This window comes from Vanessa cardui, chromosome 8 (assembly GCF_905220365.1).
Source record: "Vanessa cardui chromosome 8, ilVanCard2.1, whole genome shotgun sequence".
NCBI lineage: Eukaryota > Metazoa > Arthropoda > Insecta > Lepidoptera > Nymphalidae > Vanessa > Vanessa cardui.
In genome coordinates this window covers 8,814,044-8,834,081 of record NC_061130.1, presented here as the reverse complement: position 1 = coordinate 8,834,081, position 20,038 = coordinate 8,814,044, and the positions used below count along the sequence as shown (strand labels likewise).

The 20,038-nt window shown below is 30.7% G+C and overlaps 1 protein-coding gene across 1 annotated transcript in view; it reads left to right on the top strand.

Annotated features, from left to right (window-relative positions):
* Positions 1 to 20,038, top strand: part of LOC124531991 (CUGBP Elav-like family member 1) — a 366,498-nt gene that overhangs the window by 46,954 nt on the left and 299,506 nt on the right. The window contains exon 3 of the mRNA XM_047106603.1: positions 16,030 to 16,096. Coding sequence (XP_046962559.1) covers positions 16,053 to 16,096 — 44 coding nt within the window. The 5' untranslated portion in view covers positions 16,030 to 16,052. The remainder of the gene's footprint in view (positions 1 to 16,029; positions 16,097 to 20,038) is intronic.

Below are 20,038 nucleotides of genomic sequence, written 5' to 3'. Positions count from 1 at the left end.
ACTTTTGACAGTCTTTATTGATTTTATACAGCAACAAACACTTAACTTCCAAACGAAAGTTAGCAAAAGAAGTAGTTAGTAAGAGGAAAGTTTGGAACAAATTATATAGAATGAGAAAGAACAAAAACATAAAATGACAAACAAGTGCTTTATATTATTCAAAGAGTTAATAGATTTTTTATGAAAGCAATTCGGTACTGAAAATGCTTCAAAGCGTAGGGTTGGAAGAACAATTGATAATATCTATTAAAGCAATCTCAATGCGCCACAATTATTCGCCGTATCCCTTTGCCTTTGCATAATCGCATGTTAATACAAGGATAGGGCGCGTCCTATACGAGGACACGATTTCCATAAAACATTACACTTGTGACTCGAACTTGAATTTCAAACGATGCATAATACTTGAATATTAAATTAAATCCCGATCTTCTATTTTGCAATACAAAAGGTATTATGTATGTATCAATAGCGCAACGATTTACGAACCACATGCAATATGACACTCGCAAGATATTACTCACTTGATATTAAGCTCAGTCGGACAAGAATAATTAATTTATTTTTAACGTCACTGGCCTTTAATAATTTAAAATGTCACGGGTAGACAGTCTACCCGTGACCACGAACGCTGTAAAGTGCTCGAAACGTCGGGATGTCCAAAATAATTAATATACGCGATTAAAATCCGTAATAACTAGTTTTATTTAAATGTGTAATAATCGCGAAAATTTAAGACAACATTATGTGAACCAGTACGGACTGGCAACATCAAATAAAATTCGCCGGTTGGAGTACCTAAAAGCAGTCTACCCGTGACCACGAACGCTGTAAAGTGCTCGAAACGTCGGGATGTCCAAAATAATTAATATACGCGATTAAAATCCGTAATAACTAGTTTTATTTAAATGTGTAATAATCGCGAAAATTTAAGACAACATTAATAATTTAAAATAAAGCATCTGTGTCTCTCTGTCTTAAAGCGAAAAAACTTCGTGTAATCTCAGTAGTTCGGGATGGCCAAAATAATATTATCGTTTTACAATGATGCTTCAATGTCTCTATCCTTCGTTAGAATGCCCCACGCTATAGTCCAATTGTTTTATAATGACAGCTCAATAATATTTAAAATAAGAAATAGTGTTACATGCCAGTATTAAATGCTATGCCATATAAAATAATATTAATTACAGTTTTATAAATTATTGATCAATTAATTACAATAATAATTGTAATTAAATATAATAAAGTAAATTCAATAGCTCCTGCTATATTAATAATATGCAATAATAATGTGATATAAATTATGATATAGAATCAAATGTCATAAAACCGTATTGAAGGCTAAGGTTACTCTCGTAACATTCGATTTTATACTCCTTATGTAGGTATACATAAATAGTTGATATTTTTGGGTAATATTACTAAATTAAAATTGAATATAAAATGAAATGGCGTTGATTATTATTAAACGATAAAATATTTATTATTAATTCTGTATAAAGTATAAAGAATACAGGTAAGTATAAAGGTATAACACCATGAGAATGAGATTAAATTTTCACCACATGTATAAATATAAAAAAATCTTTATTAAGACAGGGTTATTAAAATCATAAAATAAATATGACAGGTTCAACTTAATGTATCAAGATATCATAAATCCCAGAATATCTCTAAAACTTGCCCAACATCTGAGTGGCCTAAAAGCTATAAATAAACCCATGACACAAGTTATTTCGAAGGGTTGTGACAAGACAGGGGTGGAGGAGTACAAATGATTGCAAAACTATCAGATAACGTAAACCCCTATAGTTGTGAATCCGGTCTAATTATTTTTTTTTGTAGAAGGGTCCCGATGACCCAATAGCTGAACACGTAAAACTAAACCGAAAATTATGGTTTTAAACTTGAACGAGCTGTACTGAAGTAGCATTTTCTCAAATCGTGTTTAGTAATTATGTATTACTCGCCGGTTATGGAAAATATCGTAAAAAAATTAATGTGGATCGAATGCAATTCAACTGCACGAGTATTCACTAGTTGACTAGACTTAGTTGGAGGATCATGATGGAATAAATACTTTTAATTAACAATTAAAAATAAAAAATAAAAACAGAAAAATGGATACCAAATTAGTTATTTTTTTAAGGAAAACATTTTATGTGCGTAAGTCAGTGCCAAAATCTTAAAGAGTTCTTCAATGTTACTTTTTTTTTGTTTATTTTCATACCGTGTTAGTACGTCACTACCACGTTACCGTTATTAATAATTGATATAACTTATGAGTAGGTACATATGAGCCATATGCAGTTTTGAATTAATTTAGCTGTGTAAAGTAACAAAGGTATTGTATTGCTCCTAACTAATCAGTATTTATGTGACAATTTTCGCAAACAAAAATTGTGTTTTCCAAGCAAATATGACTTGTGCAAGAGACACAGATGTATTTAAACTTGCGATCTTTTTGGCTAGGACATACATAACAACGCCTTTTAATACCAGCATCATGTCTTTTGGGTGGTGGCTCTGAGGGTACCCCTAAATGAGAGCTGATTCTCTTACGTAAAATAGTTAAGTAAGATTTTGCATCATTCAACTATTACGTCGTTCAGTCTGAGGTGAAGCTGTCAATATACCATGCCCATTTTTTTTAAAATTTCCTTCTAGTTGTAATTGCATCCAAATTGTTTGACATATGAATAACTTTTGTGTTTATGTCAGCAGTGTTGAGAATCCAGAAATAATAATCAAGGCCTTTATATATTGATCTGTGACCAAAATTACTTAATGGCTGGGACATAGAAATCACTTTTATTTGGTTATATATATGATATCACTGTTATTTGGATTGCTTTGTATGATGGCTTTATAGACTTTTACTTCCTCCTTGTCATCATCAGAATCATATGTCTGACTCATCTTCACTTTCAACAAAAACTACATCCTCATTTTCATTTTCTTCAAAAATTCTCTCTAAAGCTTTGCGAATTTCATCATTTATTAATCGCCCAGCCATCATAACTGCATCAATATTTTTTCCATAAATAATTTACCACCCAATATAAGTTATAGAGACGGAACAAAAATAATAGCTTAAAGCTTAAAAGTTACACCGCGTGCCTGGTCGGGTCCCTGAGGCCCAAGCACACACAAAATGCATGCTGTTCGGATGGATGTACGTTGTGGACAGCGGGAGAGTAGTCAAAATAGCCGTTAATTTGTATCGCGAAGCTACTCAGGAGCGCAGCGGGTTTGCTCCAAAAATTTAAAAGTTATCGTTGATTTTTTGAAGTGTCTGTCAGACCCACCAGGCACTCGAAGGGTTAAATCGTTAAATGTGAAAAAAGTACATTTATAGTATCGATCTTTATCTTTCTTATATAAATCTTCTCTTCTAATATTTTGACTGTTTCCACATTAGCGGTCGCGTTTCGGCGTCATGGAACTACACGCACGAACGCCACCCGCGAACCAAATATGTCTATTCGGGCGAGAAATTGGTTCAAAAATAACCCTACCAAATTGAATAGTCGTAAGTGAGTTAAGCAGAATACGGCTGACTAAGCACAAGGGTTGTTCGTTGTTTTTGCATCTGACTTTGACGGTTACTTTTCTTCAGCGTCGTTTTCAAAGGCAAACATTGATGTTATACATATAATTTGATTTAAGTTAAATTGCTTTGTTTTTTTAGCCTTATGTGATATTTTCTATACATTTATAAAATATATATATAATAGCAAAATTGAAGATCGTTTTTATAGTCTGTCTGTACTATGTAATGATTTACTAAACCGTTTTGGTATACCTACGTACAGTATATATATGCTGGAAATGTATTCGACATAGGTATACCTAAAGATGCAAAAAGTTTCTAAAAAGGCTTTAGTATGTACCTCTTAAAATTTAAGCTATCAATAGAGGTGACAGACATGGATATCATGTAACTATTTTGAATAAATATGGGAAACTTCTTTTCGTGTAACTGTGCAAACGAAAAAAAAAAACTTATTTTAGACAGAGGTTTAAAATGTTTTATAAAATGAATACTTTTTTTATGAAAATGTGTAATTGTACAAATAATGCTTGGTTACTTCTCTGACTTCACAGGCGTCATGCTATATACTTATTACCTTTATCAATAAATTGTCTACGCTTTACATCGAGCTTATCGCGTTCAAGTTAACTCTTAATCAGCCTTACATAACATTTATACTAATATATGTATATATTTCTTAATATTGTTATATTGTCAATGTACAGCAACCTAATAACTATCTCTTTAGCTTGTGATTACACTGGCCCAGGAATGATTCACCCTTGAAGCCAAAGCCAAGCCAAGAACAAAATATTGCTGTTTATTGGTGGTTGAATAACTGCTTAAGTAAGTGGGAAGTGCCTAGACCTTTCACAATGTCCTCGATCAGTGTTTTGTAGGTAACTAAAATAAAACACACAAGTACAAGGTACAATTTACGATATATCGTACGATTTCAAATATAAATCAGCTTCATCAAAATAAAGAAAATAATATTTTATTCGTTTGTGATCTATAATATACTAACAACTGGTAAGTGTCTCGTACATTTCAGACTTTGCTTTTTTTTATTTGAGATAAAGTTGAGGAGCTTAGTCTACATACTACCAAGATTTGGGTTAGTGGATGCTTATGGGGAATGTTAATAAAAAACTCAAATTAAGCATTTGAAGTTTTGCTTGTCAGGGTTCAAAAGTTGCATTTATCGGTTAAGATTCACATGTTCTAAACACTGAGCTATGTCAACTTATTCCATTATAATATTAGACGTTCACGTATTGTTCATGACATACAGTTGAAAGTTTGTACTTATCTACTACTGTTGTAGGAACTTGAAAGTTTCCAACTGTCAATGCTTAATAGGAGGCGAGAGCGAAAATTCCCTTTCATAAAAAATAATAAAAAGCATTTCAAATACCAGTCAGTGTTAATTAGGTAGGTAGTAAATAAATAGAATATGCCTATGAATACCTACCCTCATTATAATTTTTTTAATGCATTTAAGACGTTGTACTTCAAAATTTTATGGCGACTTTTCTTAGAATTGGGTAATGAATATAATGCCTCAAACAACTTCGTTGAAAAGCTTAATGTTCTGGCTATTTTCCTTGAACCGTAACGTTTTTTTAATTCCTTTATATATAATCAAATATTATATTATGTGACTTAATGTAGTAGACCATTAATAATTTGTATTTTATAACTGAAAATGTAAGCTTATTCATTATACATAGTTGTAATAATTTTATTCGTACTCACTTAGTTGTTCGATATTTATGTATAAAGACTTTTTTATAATTGCTAACTAATGTCAAAAAGAAATGACATCATCAAACATAATTATAACAAAATAGCAATTAAAGTTTGGTTTAATATCTTGGATGGTAGAAACGGTTAAATACAAAAGGGCTAGCTACAAAGGCATTTTTTAACGTAAAATAATTTATGAACGGACAGCAAAAAAATTATTTATATATTTTATGTATCAATTTAATACGTAATGCATTATATGGTGAATACGCAATACTAAAAACTATTTTTTGCGCTACGTTTGTAGGTTGAACAAACATAGCGAAGGATTTTCTTGAAAGATTTTCACGATGGCAACGTAACCTCTTATCGGTTTATGATGTTAACACCTCCTCTATGTCTTTCTTATACAAGCTTTGCTTATTCGATACTCTCAAATATTGCTTATCACTAACACTATAAAGTAAGGAAATATTACGACTCGATATCAGAATGCGTCGACTAATCATGTATTTCTCTTAATAATATTCGATAATGAAGTACAGACAGAATGAATTCTAAAAACAAACTGTAATTATGAAAATGTATTCGAATACAAGTACGATATTTTTTTTTAAATAAAAACTGTATTGTTACTCACTGCAGAAAATAGTTTGTATGAATAAAATTGGCTTTATACACTAAGATTTCATATGATTATTTTTATTCACAACGAAATCCCTTAAGGCCTTTTAGTTTTCACTGTGTCACAGGTCATAATAAATATAGCTCTCGAGTCCCGAAAGAAGTACGCTTCTGCATAAAATTGTTATAATTTAATTCTACTGAATATATTATGTTTATAGTATTATGTACAGTTACATTGTTTATTTTACCGAAAAAAATGGTATGATTTTTTTAATATGAATTAATACATTTTTACTTAAATATATACGTATATATATATATATATATATATATATATATATATATATATATATGTAGGTAATTAACTGTATACTTGCTTAAAGACTTTTTTTAATGAAAAATTTCGTACTTTACAAGTGCTGCTTAATGTTTTTTACTGCTCCGAAGTGACCGAGGGACATTCCTAACAGCTGGAATAAAAATGCATTATCCTCACTCTGAATTACAAGCAAAAAATATCCAATAAGAAATAAATATAGCGTCGTTCGTGCAAATTCAATTTAAAGTAAAACATGTATATTTTTATATTAAAATCTATTTTATAAATTGAATGTAATCTTAAAAACGCTCTGGCTTAAGATTTAATTTAATTTATAAATGAAACGTGCTTCATTTGCCATTAATATAATTAAAAGAAATGCTTGCGATTCATATTAGGTGTTCGTTTCTATTTAATACGTTTAAACTTTCTTTCGTCAGTTTTAATATATATTTAATTACGTATAAAGAAATTAAATTAATCTTCCACGTATTTTCAACATTAGTTACGTCACTTAGTGCGCTTTTAGGACTAGAACCAAATAAAAGCGATGTTTTTGTTACGGTATTTAGAAGTAAATATGTCATTGTTTTGTTCAGCTGAACATACTGTCCAATTTAAAATAAATTTATATGTATCTCTGCGTCTGTTTATCAAGGAAGTATATAATTAAAAATGATATATAGCTTAAGCAATGTTCAAACTAATCAAACAATCACATAAACTTTACACGGATACGCGGCTAAAACCGCGGAGTGCAATAAGTTATAAAATCGATCACACGATCATTACACGAACGTAATAATATACCTTTCAACGGGCAGTCCCTGTGTTAACGATTCAAAACGCTCAAATACAAACAATAGTTTTCAACCCCCCCGATCGTAAAGCATATTGACAAACCAACCTTCCCTAGACGCAATCGCCCGAGGCAAGTAAGTCAATAACCTTGGAAATTTTCATCACGTTGCTAAGTAATTTTATGATTTTATGTTATAGAATTTATTGTGTATCTTATTAGTTAAGTTAATTTTGATTCGGATAATTAAATATGTTCGTATTTTGAAAAACAAATGATTTAAAATATCATTACTTAACGACTCATTACATTTTGAAACTTTAATTACGGTAAAATTAAAAATGTTTGAAATGTAAAAAGAAAATTTTTGATTTTTAAAATTATAAAAACGTTATGATCACGAGTGTACTAACAATACCTTGAATAGGCCCGCTGCCTATAGAAACGTCTATACATCCGATATTGGAATTCGTCGATAAAGGATTGGTCAACCTTTTACTTGAATTCACTACGTCCGTATATAATATCTATATGTATGTATACAATATTATATACATTCTCCTTTGTACTCTTGGATATTAAGGGTTAAATAAGTAGCATGATTCGGGATTATCTGAACCCAAGTCTCCGAACCGGATAATATTTTTTATTAAACTGATAATATACGACAAAATTTTTGTAAAGATTGTCCCAAAAATATAATATTATTTGTGTATTCGGTTATCATGTTTTCTATGAACGGATATATGAATTGGTAGAATGTTGTGATTGATTGATATTTTTTTATTATTTCTTTTGTTTATAATACTTCTTTGTGAATTGATAATCTATCTTCTGGTATCTTATTTGACCGTCGAATCAATTTAAAAAAATGCCACATAATACGTTAAATGATAGGTAATAGGTATATCTAGTTTATGTTTGAAATGGTTTATTCCAATTAAATGGAAAAACAATACGTGCTGACAAAGTTGAACAAAAACATAAATTTATTTCAAAGGTATTTTAAAATATTTACTTCTATTTAATTAATAGTTGATTTGATTTGGAGTCATGGGTGTGGATCAACTTTTGTCAAATATCAAGTTAGTGTGATCAGAAATGTGTATTTTCGGATAATTCACTGAATATCCTTCTCCCTGAGACATAATTTAATAGATACGAAAAGATAACAGCATTCGATAGTTTAAAGGGGTTTAGGGGGGTTTAATCTTTAAAATTACAAAAAAATATATATTTGTAAGGTAACTACTACTATCAAAGAAAACTGGTCTTATTTGTATGATATTTTTCGAATATAAGATATTATTCGATATAATTACACTTTATTCCATTTCCATAATAGGCAATAATGTAAACGTACTGAATAATTTGATTTATCTTAAGCCGGTAATAGGAAAAATTGTTGATTGTTAATTTCATAAACGTAATTAGAAAGTTCACGTTTTACGACTTTGCGTAAAATTTTTAACATTTCAACATTTTGCTCTGTCTATCGCACGTGCGAGGTCGAAAACGGTAAAACTTTTACAATTTTGTTTAATCTCGCCCCTTAAAGCAACCTTTTTTCACGCCCTAGAAATTTGTAATGAAATACGTCGTTTAATAAATTGCACATTGATAGGTAAGTAACGATAAGGTCTTTCTGCTCGAGCGACGACTAAACTTTTTTGTTGCTATTGGAGTTCCAACCGTAGAGTGTAAAAATGGCATTTTATAAAAAACAGTAGGTATTTAAAAATAATCTGAAATCAAAAAGCCACAGTTTAGTTGATATATGATTGAGTTTTTAAGATAGGTAATATTTGTGATGTCATTTATAAATAACCTTTCTGTGAATTCTATCTGATTCTAAATGAAAATGTTATGACAAGGATATCGGAAAATAGCTTTTACTTTATCCCAAGGTTTATTTTAGATTTCAGTTTCGTATAATCGGAATTATTTAAAGATAAAATAGTGATGTTTATATTGTTAGAAAAAGAGTATTTATTTACAAAAAAATAGTTTTCGGTAAGTTATATAAGTGTTACAAACATATATTTCGAATATTGAACTTTTTAATAAGAATCGTAATTTCCTCGTCAAAAAATTGCTTGCTCTAAAAGTAATGTAAATAAATTGAAAGTATCATTTACCGAAGCAAAATATTGTGTTGCGTAATAAATGAACGCTATCAAATATTTTTAGGGCGAAAATAAAGAGGGACGAACCCCAAGAGAACGGTAATAGGTGTGGTTGATACTTTTGTAATATATTTGTGATTCATATCTCGGTTTTCACGTCGATTTTTCATCGTGTAAATTGATTTTTTTATACATTTTTCGTAATTTTGCATAAGATATAACCCATGAATATAAGAAAAGTTTGAGTAATGATTTGATTACCCTATTTAAGCAAATAGGACACATATAATGAGTTGTCGCCGCGGCTTGGTTTCGTTCGCCTTTCAGGGGTTTGGTTGTCAAGTGTTAGTAAAGTAGCCTATGCCTACTCCTTTCTTGGAGTTCAAATTTTTTACGTTTTAAATTTATAATATTAATATAGATTACTTTAATAAAGTCACTCTTGTTCGTAGAATCTAGCAATGCAAGAAGTATACATCCCTCTGACATAATCTATGTACATATGTATTAGGAAACGCGTTCTGCAAGATGTTACTATGACTCGTAGGCTCGTGACTACCTTGGTTCATTCACTTTTCGAATCAGAAATGAACGAAGCAAATTATTGACAATGGAACTGTCAATAGGTAAATTTGAAATACAATTTCATCGATCTCAATAATTAATTGTTATAACATATTAACTAAATATTTGGACTAATCTATTCACTGCATAATATGGTTACTAGTTTATTTTATTAACAGATTTAATGAGGTTGAGGTATTTTTTAGTTTTGATTAAAACCAATAAACCGAATCCTATTAACAACCAAAATCTCGTTTCCTTATAGTGACGTCGTGACAAAAACAATAATTAAAATATGCATTCAAAACGATGATTCTTTCATTACAAAAATCGAATAATATCCTCATATTGAAAATAAATAAACGATTATCGATTTACTTTATATATATCGGGTTCTAAGTACCTAAGCCCGCTTCACAAGGCGAAAGCATTCGTGTGCAATGATTTACGCTTCCTTTCTATTTCCCCTGTCACGTCGACTTTAAATGACAGATCTCGGAGGACAGGGAAAGATTTTGGGGTTCCAGGGTAATTTCGTTTTACTTTTTTTGCGTTATATTCGTGCAAGGAAATTTGTTTTTAAGTTAAAAAGGGTTCTTCGACTTCGTTTCATAATGATTGAGTAAAGAAGAATTGATGAATACCAATATTTGTACCTTAAAACTTTACGTTTAATTAAAAAAAAAAAAACGTTGAAATTAAAGAAAGGATTTTTCATTTTATATTTAAAATAACTACCTCTGGTTGTCTGTAGTCACCACCAATAATAGACTATCGCAAAATATTACCCATTTCTCGCATCACCAATCAGTCTTGTATACTTATATCCGTCGTGCCTGTGAACAGTATTGGCTATAGAATATGATGGTAAACAGATTACACAAAGCTCAGCCTGACATAGTAAACCTTTCGTTTGTGAGATGTAAGTTGCACATTAAACGAAGTCAGTTTTTTTAAAGCAAAGCGCTATAAAAAAACTTACTTCGTTTTAGGTACATATATAATATGTGAATAGGTACTTGTCTAGTCTTTTACAGGCTAAACGAAACATTTTAGCAGTTTAAAGCAATTATAAATAGTAGGCTGGATTAAGGAAGTTTCTAAGTTAGTAGCTAACACACCCTTCTCTTATCTATACATAGTATAATAAAATTGGAGTGTCTGTTTGTAATATTAAAATAGTCCTTTTTTACTCAATGCATGTATATATACACAGTACATGATATATGTACCTTGTATACATACATATGTATGCATACAAAAAATTTTTTTTTACAATTTTTTTGTTTGTTTCGACTATTCTTTGGAACGGCTGGACCGATTTTGACGAGACTTTCACTGGCAGATAACTGATATAATAAGGAGTAACTTAAGCTACAATAATATATATTTTTTGACTATTATAATATTATAATAACAATAATTTAAATAAATGTTAATGACTGATTAAAAACCGCCTGGCCATGGGAAAATCGCCTAGGCGAATATTCGCGCGGTGCGAACGGCGACCGGCGAAGCGTCCGGCGAATTGTAACGAGCGAATCGCGCGCGCGATCTGCGACGCGGCCGGCGAGCTACACGAAAACTATGAATCAGTACGGCGTAAACCACGGAGTCGGCGGCAGTCGCGGCGAATTCTCGTATTTCTTGTGGAATTCCCCGTCTATACCCCGATTTTTATTTAAGCCATGTATTCCACAATCTCTTCCAAATATTAGGTCTTGAACCAAACAACTATTACTATCTAAACAATATCGAGATAATTTCGATAAAGACATTTTGCCGTCGGACGTCCTCACTATTCGCGGCGGCGAACGCCTCTGCCCGTGGCCTGCAAACGGCGCCGCGCGAATTGTCGATTCGCAATTCGCACCGCCGTTCGCGCCGCCGATCCCCGTGGCCAGGCCGTTATTATAAAGAACGTAAATGCTCTGATTCCGCGTTTAAAACTTTTTACGATCATTTCAATTTGCCATTGTATTAAATTTTAAAAATAAGTCAAGAGTAGGAGAAATTCTATTTTCGGACAATGCTGTATATTAATTGTCATACGCACTTGGGTAGCCCTCATGATAATTGTCCGTCATAGCCAAAACCGATCCAGAGGATAATATCGCAATACAAACTACTTCAATGATAATTAATTTTGTTCATTTTAAACCAGAGATGATATCTAGGTCTATTTTTCATATAATATTATTTTTCTTTTAAAAGTGAAAATTTAAAATTAAATAAATATAAATGAATGAAATTATATTTAATTAAGGGTGGTAATCATTTTATCTTGTAGTTTGTACATAGAAATATTTTGTATCTAATAAAAGCCCTTTTGAGTTTTCTTGTTACAAAGTTGAAGTAAATGTTCCTTACTAATAAAGTTATATTCAAAAAGAACCGAAAAGAAACTTATTGGTTACTTGGTTATTTTAATTATAAAATAGTAGAAAAAAGTGTCAATAAAGTACAAATAAATTTATATCTATTCGTAATTTTCCTAGAAATCAATAAATACTAAAAGTACATTTTTTATCGTGAATATAATCTTGTATTGAGTAATATGCCTTATTTAATTATTAATAAGCGAAGCTTAAAACATCAGTAGTGTCTTATTATAGAAGCTTTCAAATATATTTACATCAGTGTTAGTATAGTATCAAAGAGTACTATAAATTAATGTAAGCATATTGTGTAACAACTGTAAATTTTGTTTTTACTTTATTAAAAACACTCCGTAGAAAATACGGAGGTCAAATACTATAAATAGACCGGATATCTCTTTTTTGTATAAAATAGTAAGAAAAACATTTGTAAAACCCTAAAATAGTCATTGATATATGTTCCACTGCTAGGCCCAAGAACCCTCTCCCACCTCTTTTAGGAAGAAGTTGATACAAATGTGAAATTATACAGATTTTCATAAAAGTATTAATCTGCTGTTGATATTTATCAAAGAAGTGACTGCAGATATGTTTTTTACTACTCTAACCGTCTTCTGATATCGATTTTTTTTTTTAATAAAAAGGTAAGAGGTGTTTAAGCAAAATGGATTCCATAATAAATTGTCAAGCGCTTCGTTTACATTTTTCAATTACTGATTTGCATTGAAAAACGATGGTTATCCTTTTTGTAGTAAACTAATAAAGTTCCCTACTCTTAAATAATATCTTAAGTAATTCCATGTCATCAATTTGATTTAGTCATACATTAAAACAAAAGGAAGTGATATAATATCTTTAATAATACTTAAAAAACATAATTTGTCAATTTTTACCCTCTTAAGTTTCCATAATTTTTCAGAACATTAACAAAACTTGGCACTTAGGATTCGCTTTGTAATAAATGCTCTTATTTCACCTTTCATAATGTTCCTTAAAGAGACGCCTTCTTTTCAAATTAAAATAAATACAATGACAGCATCGGATGCTACGCAACCATTACTCATCGAAATAAGTAATCATCTAGAGCACCCCTTTTTAATTATGCAAAATCAGTCTCATTCATTAACACTCACTCATCTCTTTCTCTCGTATCACATAAGCAAGAGACAGGTGATGTTTACCTGGAAATTACGAAACGCGAAAGACAGATGACGCTATCTTTTTCAATTTTACTTAAGGCGATTGCTTCGCGCCTTTCTGTTTTTCTGTTCGGAATTGAACAAGCTTAGGAGTTGTAAAAAATTTGATCACAGTAATAATTTCAGTTATGAGATAAACGATAAGTTTATTTTACTGCTACTTGTTCGAAATTAGGAATTTTATGCAAATCGCCGTGTTCGATAAAATTCGTCAGTAGTAGAGGTATTCGGTAAGAAGAAAGTCGAAACTCACTGATGAAAATGATAATATTATAATTATTAAATATATACGGTACAAGTTACGAAATGGCGTAACTATAAGTCATTTGTGAATATTTCACGAGCCAGAAACGAAATTAATTCTAACAGAATCGCACTGCTTGTTGGATTTTCACGGTCTTGTCAATTTCAAGAATTTGATTAAATCTTCTTCTTTAACTCGGCTCTCGTTGGTGTTTTTGAATGTAACTTAACACTACTATGATTAAATAGTAATTAGTTTCTATGTTAGTTTTTAGTAAAACTGTTTTTGTTTTCTTCAGTGATTATATATATATTTTAACCCAAGAAACTCTAACAATATAAGATTTTTGATTAAAACTAAAATTGCGACTTGAAATAATCTATTAAACATTTATTCGGGCTCGCAAGCGACTTACTATCGGTTGAAATTAATAGTATGTTACTAACCGTGTACCCAACGGTATACCCGATTTGGAAATCGGTCGGAATCGATTTCCATATTTCACATCAAAATAGGCGAACTTCCATACAAACTGTAATCCTAAATTTCACCCACGTAGGGATTAATTGAAAAAACTCTATATCAAGTATATTAAACCCATAAATATTATTAATACTTATTTCCTAATTAGCTGTAACCCTAAATACTGAGTCCGAAGTTTCAAAATTTTATAAAATAGTTTCCATACAAATTTCATCCTGACAGTCATACACTTGGATGATGGTAAAAACTTTAACTCAAGTTTAAAAACACAATTTAAATATTTTTACCTGCTTTTGAGTTTCCAAAAATAATTAATTAATCCGTTACTTAACCCTTTAAGGCAAAAATTTTGAATAATCCTACTTGAGCGCTCACCTGTATTTAGAATTGAATTTAACTGCAAAATTTCAACCTATTAAACCTTCCCGCTTAGGTTGCGCGTTGTACTAGGCAGTCTCTTTAAATTTTGCCGCTTAGGTTGTGCGTTGTATATGGCAGTCTCTTTAAAATTACGTGTGTTTAATATACTTTTTTATTAAGCAATATGGTAATTTTTTCTATTTTGAACAACAAGAAACTGGAGATGTCACACAACTGAACTAAAAGTACCTGTTATTATTTTTTTGTATATTTTATGAGGAAACAAAAAGTAAAGAAAGTTTGAGTAATAATTATAAGTAGTATGGGTAGGAGAAAGCATTTAAAACAAAGTACATTTAAAATGGGTTATTACGTTTGTAGTTATTATATATAGTGCTGTTTGTATTAAAAATGAAAAAAAGCACGAAATAGTTTACTTTTCGTCATCGAAATCGATCAAATCTAATCAAAAAATCTAGATAGCCAGAGGAATTAAAATTTGGAATAAAGCAAAACTGCAGAGTTCAAATTACTTCTACTGCGAAAATGAATAATTCAAATATCTATATGAAAATAAAAATAAAACAAGTGAAAATTATTGAATTAATTTGATTTTTAATTCTTTTTCACAATATTTATTCGGTGTGATTAGATACCCAAACTATACGGAGGTCGATTATCAATTCAAGCCATTCACAGCTAGTTTAATGTCAATATTCATTTATCGGGTGGGCACGGTGCGTGATTTGCCGCTCGCTGCCCCGCCGCTGAGCGGACCGTGTTTCGAATAGCAAATCGTGTCGAATATCACCATGGGGTACTACAGACCTCTCGGGGAAACGTTTTGTTATTAATAATAATTCGATGTGTGGGGGTTACTTCGTCTTTAATCGATCGATACGTTAACGGACATCTTGTAGTTATTGAAATTGGAATTTGTCGGTGCATATATATATTTGAAATGTATTAATATGACTTTTAAGAATTTTTATGTATCATTTGGTTCTTTCAAATAATATTGCCTTCTGTATTCTACTTATTATGATCTATTATTGTTATAAATTAGAATTATGGTTTTACAATCGAGGTTTATAATATCTAAGAATATATATTTTACACAACTTTTGACTATTATATACAAATATGATATTAATAAAGAAATTGTGCTTTGACAGCATCAAAATCAAAATACACGTCGTCATTTAATAATTAAGTGAAGCTACCATAAATATCGATACTAGACAAATAATATGAAAGTTGCATATATAATTTGGGAGATATTAAAATATGGTCGAATGTCGCATAAGATAGACAAAGGCGAGCGGTATGAGAAATAGCTGTTGGCTGGCCGAGCATGGAAAGAGATATCAGTTGACATAGAATAACGTTTGGCGATTCTACGGTATGTTATAAAAATGAAACATAACCGGAATAAAACTAACTAAAGTTTAGCTTTTACGTTTCCACTAAAAAATGTTGTTCGAAATTCAAAAATGATTATAACATACAATATACTCCCATATAAAAGGAAAATTGGTCACTTTTGTGCAGACGGAACTACTTGCAATTACTAAAACTTTTTGTCGAACAATATCTCCTAGTAAAACAATAATTACGTATTTAATGTATTTTAACCTTTTCAGGTTTTTCTCAATACATCAGTGACATGGAGATGGAGGACTACAAGGCATTGACAGGAGGAACAGATAGGTAAGTCGTTAAAATATTATCAATAGCCCATGGGGTTAGACCGATCTTGCAACTGTTTGCATCGCTAGGCGGCCCGTTAACCAGCGCTATTGACGCTTCTAATATTTTAGTTGGTTTATTGAATATTGTATAGGTATGCAATATATTTGCGTCGTATAACATTATCATTAAAAATTGTCGTCTACGCTTCAATTCCCATTATATTCCTTTAATGACAATGTTTATCTCTAATTAGTAGTTTTCATTAAAATTACTTTCGACCGTGATTCATTGGTAACAAAAATATATTAGAATCGAGGCTAAGTTTGCCGGTTTGGATCTACATATGTAATTACTTACGCACGCTCTACCCCGACATAAAATTAATTAATTTTTAATAAAATAATCTTAATAAATTAAGTTCGATTTGTATTTGTAGTCATCACTAAGATATTATGGACACAGAAGTGTCGTTCACTCGTAGTAATGCGAACCGATAATTATTAATAAGATTGAATTTTAACCTTAACATGACATGTGCTGTCATTAGCAGTATGAACGAAAGCTGTAAATGTTTCATTAAATACATGTATACACGTGTATGTAATAATGTGTGTCTGTTGAGCGCATTGTAGAGTGTGTATATTTTTTTACTAATTTTATGCGTTACAGGAGTCTGATTCAAATTAATTTTGAGGGCTTTTTAAAAACCATGTACCAATGTACACCAAGAATCACAGTTTTTTTTAACTAAAATTTAAAAAGTTGAAGCAACATTATTACACGCATAAATTCAGAAATGGTAACAATTGAAGTACTAATCAAGCTGAAAGCTCGTCTCCTGTGAAACGAGTCGCGTCTCAGTTTTGACTGGCGTATATCCGATTCTTATACGAGTATGTATAGCAGACACTCAAAAAGATTATCTTTTGATAGTCATGTTTGTGTACGTCGTAGGCCTTTAGGACATAATGTTACGTCATGTACAACACAAAGCCTTGTATATCACACACGGAATTGACGAATGAAATTTCACGAATCATAACGAACGGTAAAAAAAAGGTTTTATATACAAATATATATGTATATAATGCCATATTGACATGATTCTGAGTCTACGTATGTATTAAAGTAGGTATATTACAAAAAATATTCAGGTAGAACAATTTAAGATTTAATTCTTCTGTGTTAATGTACATCTGAAGAGCCTCTTTCCGGGGTCAGCCGGATGGCGTCATTCATCTTGTTTTCCCCCTCTTTCTGATTCCTGTATTCGTCAAAGTGCAATATCATCAAATCACTGTAAAAGAAGTTCTATGATTCGGTTGAAGGGGATGAAGATAAAATATTACAACGGGAAAGTTTAGCTCGCACGAGTATCTTTCGACTTAGGACGGTTGTGTAGGTAGAACTATGTTGTACTATATAAAATTTAACAGTTTATTATAAAATTATACTAATTACATCAGTGCATTATCAAATTACAAACATTGCATTGAGATTAGGAAATGTAAAAATATTTTTTGAGTGACCTGTGTGTAAATACAATTAAATTCCAGCTATTATACTATTATATGATTTTATCATGAGGCATAATAATAAATTTATTATAATTCGAATCAATGCTGATGCCGACCACCTGATTGAATAGCTACAAAAAAAAATTATCTTTAATATACAAAAATATATATTATAGTTTCCACTGGTTGAGTGTCATACCATCTTTAGTGGCGGCATCTTGTGCCGAGTCACTCAAGACGTATTTCATGGTACGTCGACTCACGGAATGATATTGTCGGGGATATGATTTGAGAGAGTAACAAATGTATTATCCACTGTACTCTCTACGTGTTTTATCCTGTAGATGGCGATCACAAGGACTTGGTAATGGAATTGTCACATTTGTTATAGAATTTTTTGATGAAGTAAAATATATCTGCAGCTTTTGAATTATGTTTTTGCTTTCGTAACCATTCGTTTAATAATATGAAAGTGGGCTAGTATGCAATTTCATAAGTGATATTTTAAATGTATGGAACATCTTTATTAATAAATTGATAACATTCTAAAATAAATGGATGTCTATTTAAAGGAAAGAAGAAAGGTTTCGTGGAATATCGGGTTGGAACGTAGTTCTTTTCGCTATACATATATAACATAGTGTAAGCACGGTGAAATAAATTAACAATTTTTAAGAATAACATTACTTACTATTCCAAAAACAAAAAAGAACTGGATCGCCTGGAAGGGTTAAGGCTTTTTCCTTTCGTGATGATTACTGACAGTTTACTGAGTTTTTTATTTACTAGTAATCTTTATGAATATATTATTATTTTATAACGTTTAGTGATTTTTAATTTTAATCTAACATTACTTACTATTCCAAAAACAAAAAAAAAAAGAGCTGGATCGCCTGGAAGGGTTAAGGCTTTTTCCTTTCGTGATGATTACTGACAGTTTACTGAGTTTTTTATCTACTAGTAATCTTTATTAATATATTATTATTTAATAACGTTTAGTGATTTTTAATTTACAAATATTTATTTAAAACCAATATTTCCCTATAACCTTATTTTCTTGTAAAAATGGCATAAATCGTATCACAATTTATTTACAAAAGTTCAGTCAAGTACTAGGCGAGTAGGAGCAACAAAGGGGTTAGCAAATGACTCGTTAAGTCTATCGACACAGCACAAACAGCCTGATGCGTTCACGCACGCGCGAACGTCTTTGGTCCGATCATGCGTAAGGGCTGTTGCACACAGTTTCACGCTTGGTCGCCGCACCGTTCACGTGAAACTGGGATGCTGATGCTATTCTTGTAATGGAGCGATGGCCTTAATTATCTACTCTTTTTTTAGTTGATCAGATCCAGATTATATATAAAAAATTAACTACGCCAAGAAAACGATTTAGAGACAATAAATCCTTACGAGGCCCTTGTCTCATATTCGTTTCTAGAAGAAAATCCCTAAATATTTTGATACTCGGCAGTTAAAAAATATCAATTTTTATCGGTAGATACCACTTCCCACAAACATCTGTCACTAATACGCTGTGTTTCTTGGGAATCTTTTTCCCCGGTAGTTTGTTATAAAATATAATTGTACTATAAAATAATTGTCAATAATCAATAATTTCATTTGAATTTTTCGTTAAATTATTACATAATCTTAAACATCATACTTCTTAGTAATAGAAACGTAGCAGATCCTAATCAACATCCAGGGCGGTTTAAATTAACAACTCAGCAGACGCATAGCTTAATTGTTATTAGTAGAGCATATTTGCACTCGATACTTGGAAATTTCTTGTATTGTGAAACTATGAAAATAATTATTACATTAAAAATTAGTACGTATATTAGAAGCAAAAAAATAGTAATATGTGACTAAATATGTCATTATGATGGAAATTAAAATGACCTAAAATTACCTTATAAGATTTTAAATTAACATGGTTATTTTATTACTAAAGATATTAATTTCGGGATATTTACCGTGTTTTTTATTTTTGTTCGGTGGAGTTCACGAACTCTCGTGAACAAGACTTTCGTAGATAATGTCGAAATATCGAGCTCCACCGAACAAAAATAAAACATATGGTAAATATCCCGAAATTAATACTTTTAGTAATAAAATTTCATTGCATTTCAATGCTAATATCATTTAAAAATCAATATATAATACATAACAGCAGACTACCTAACTATCACCAGAATTACTTATAAATGATGATGATATCACTAAAAGTAAAAATAAATTTAAATAATATATGATATCAATAAGACGTTGTAGTCTTTATTTTATTTTTTTAAATATATCATACTTAATTAAATCCATGAATATCATTCTATACATATACTATACTATTAAATTGTTTTTTACTCAATCAACGCGTGATTGCAATAGGCAGATATGGCAGTACCATTAAAATCAATTTATCTACATAAAGTAAATTAAT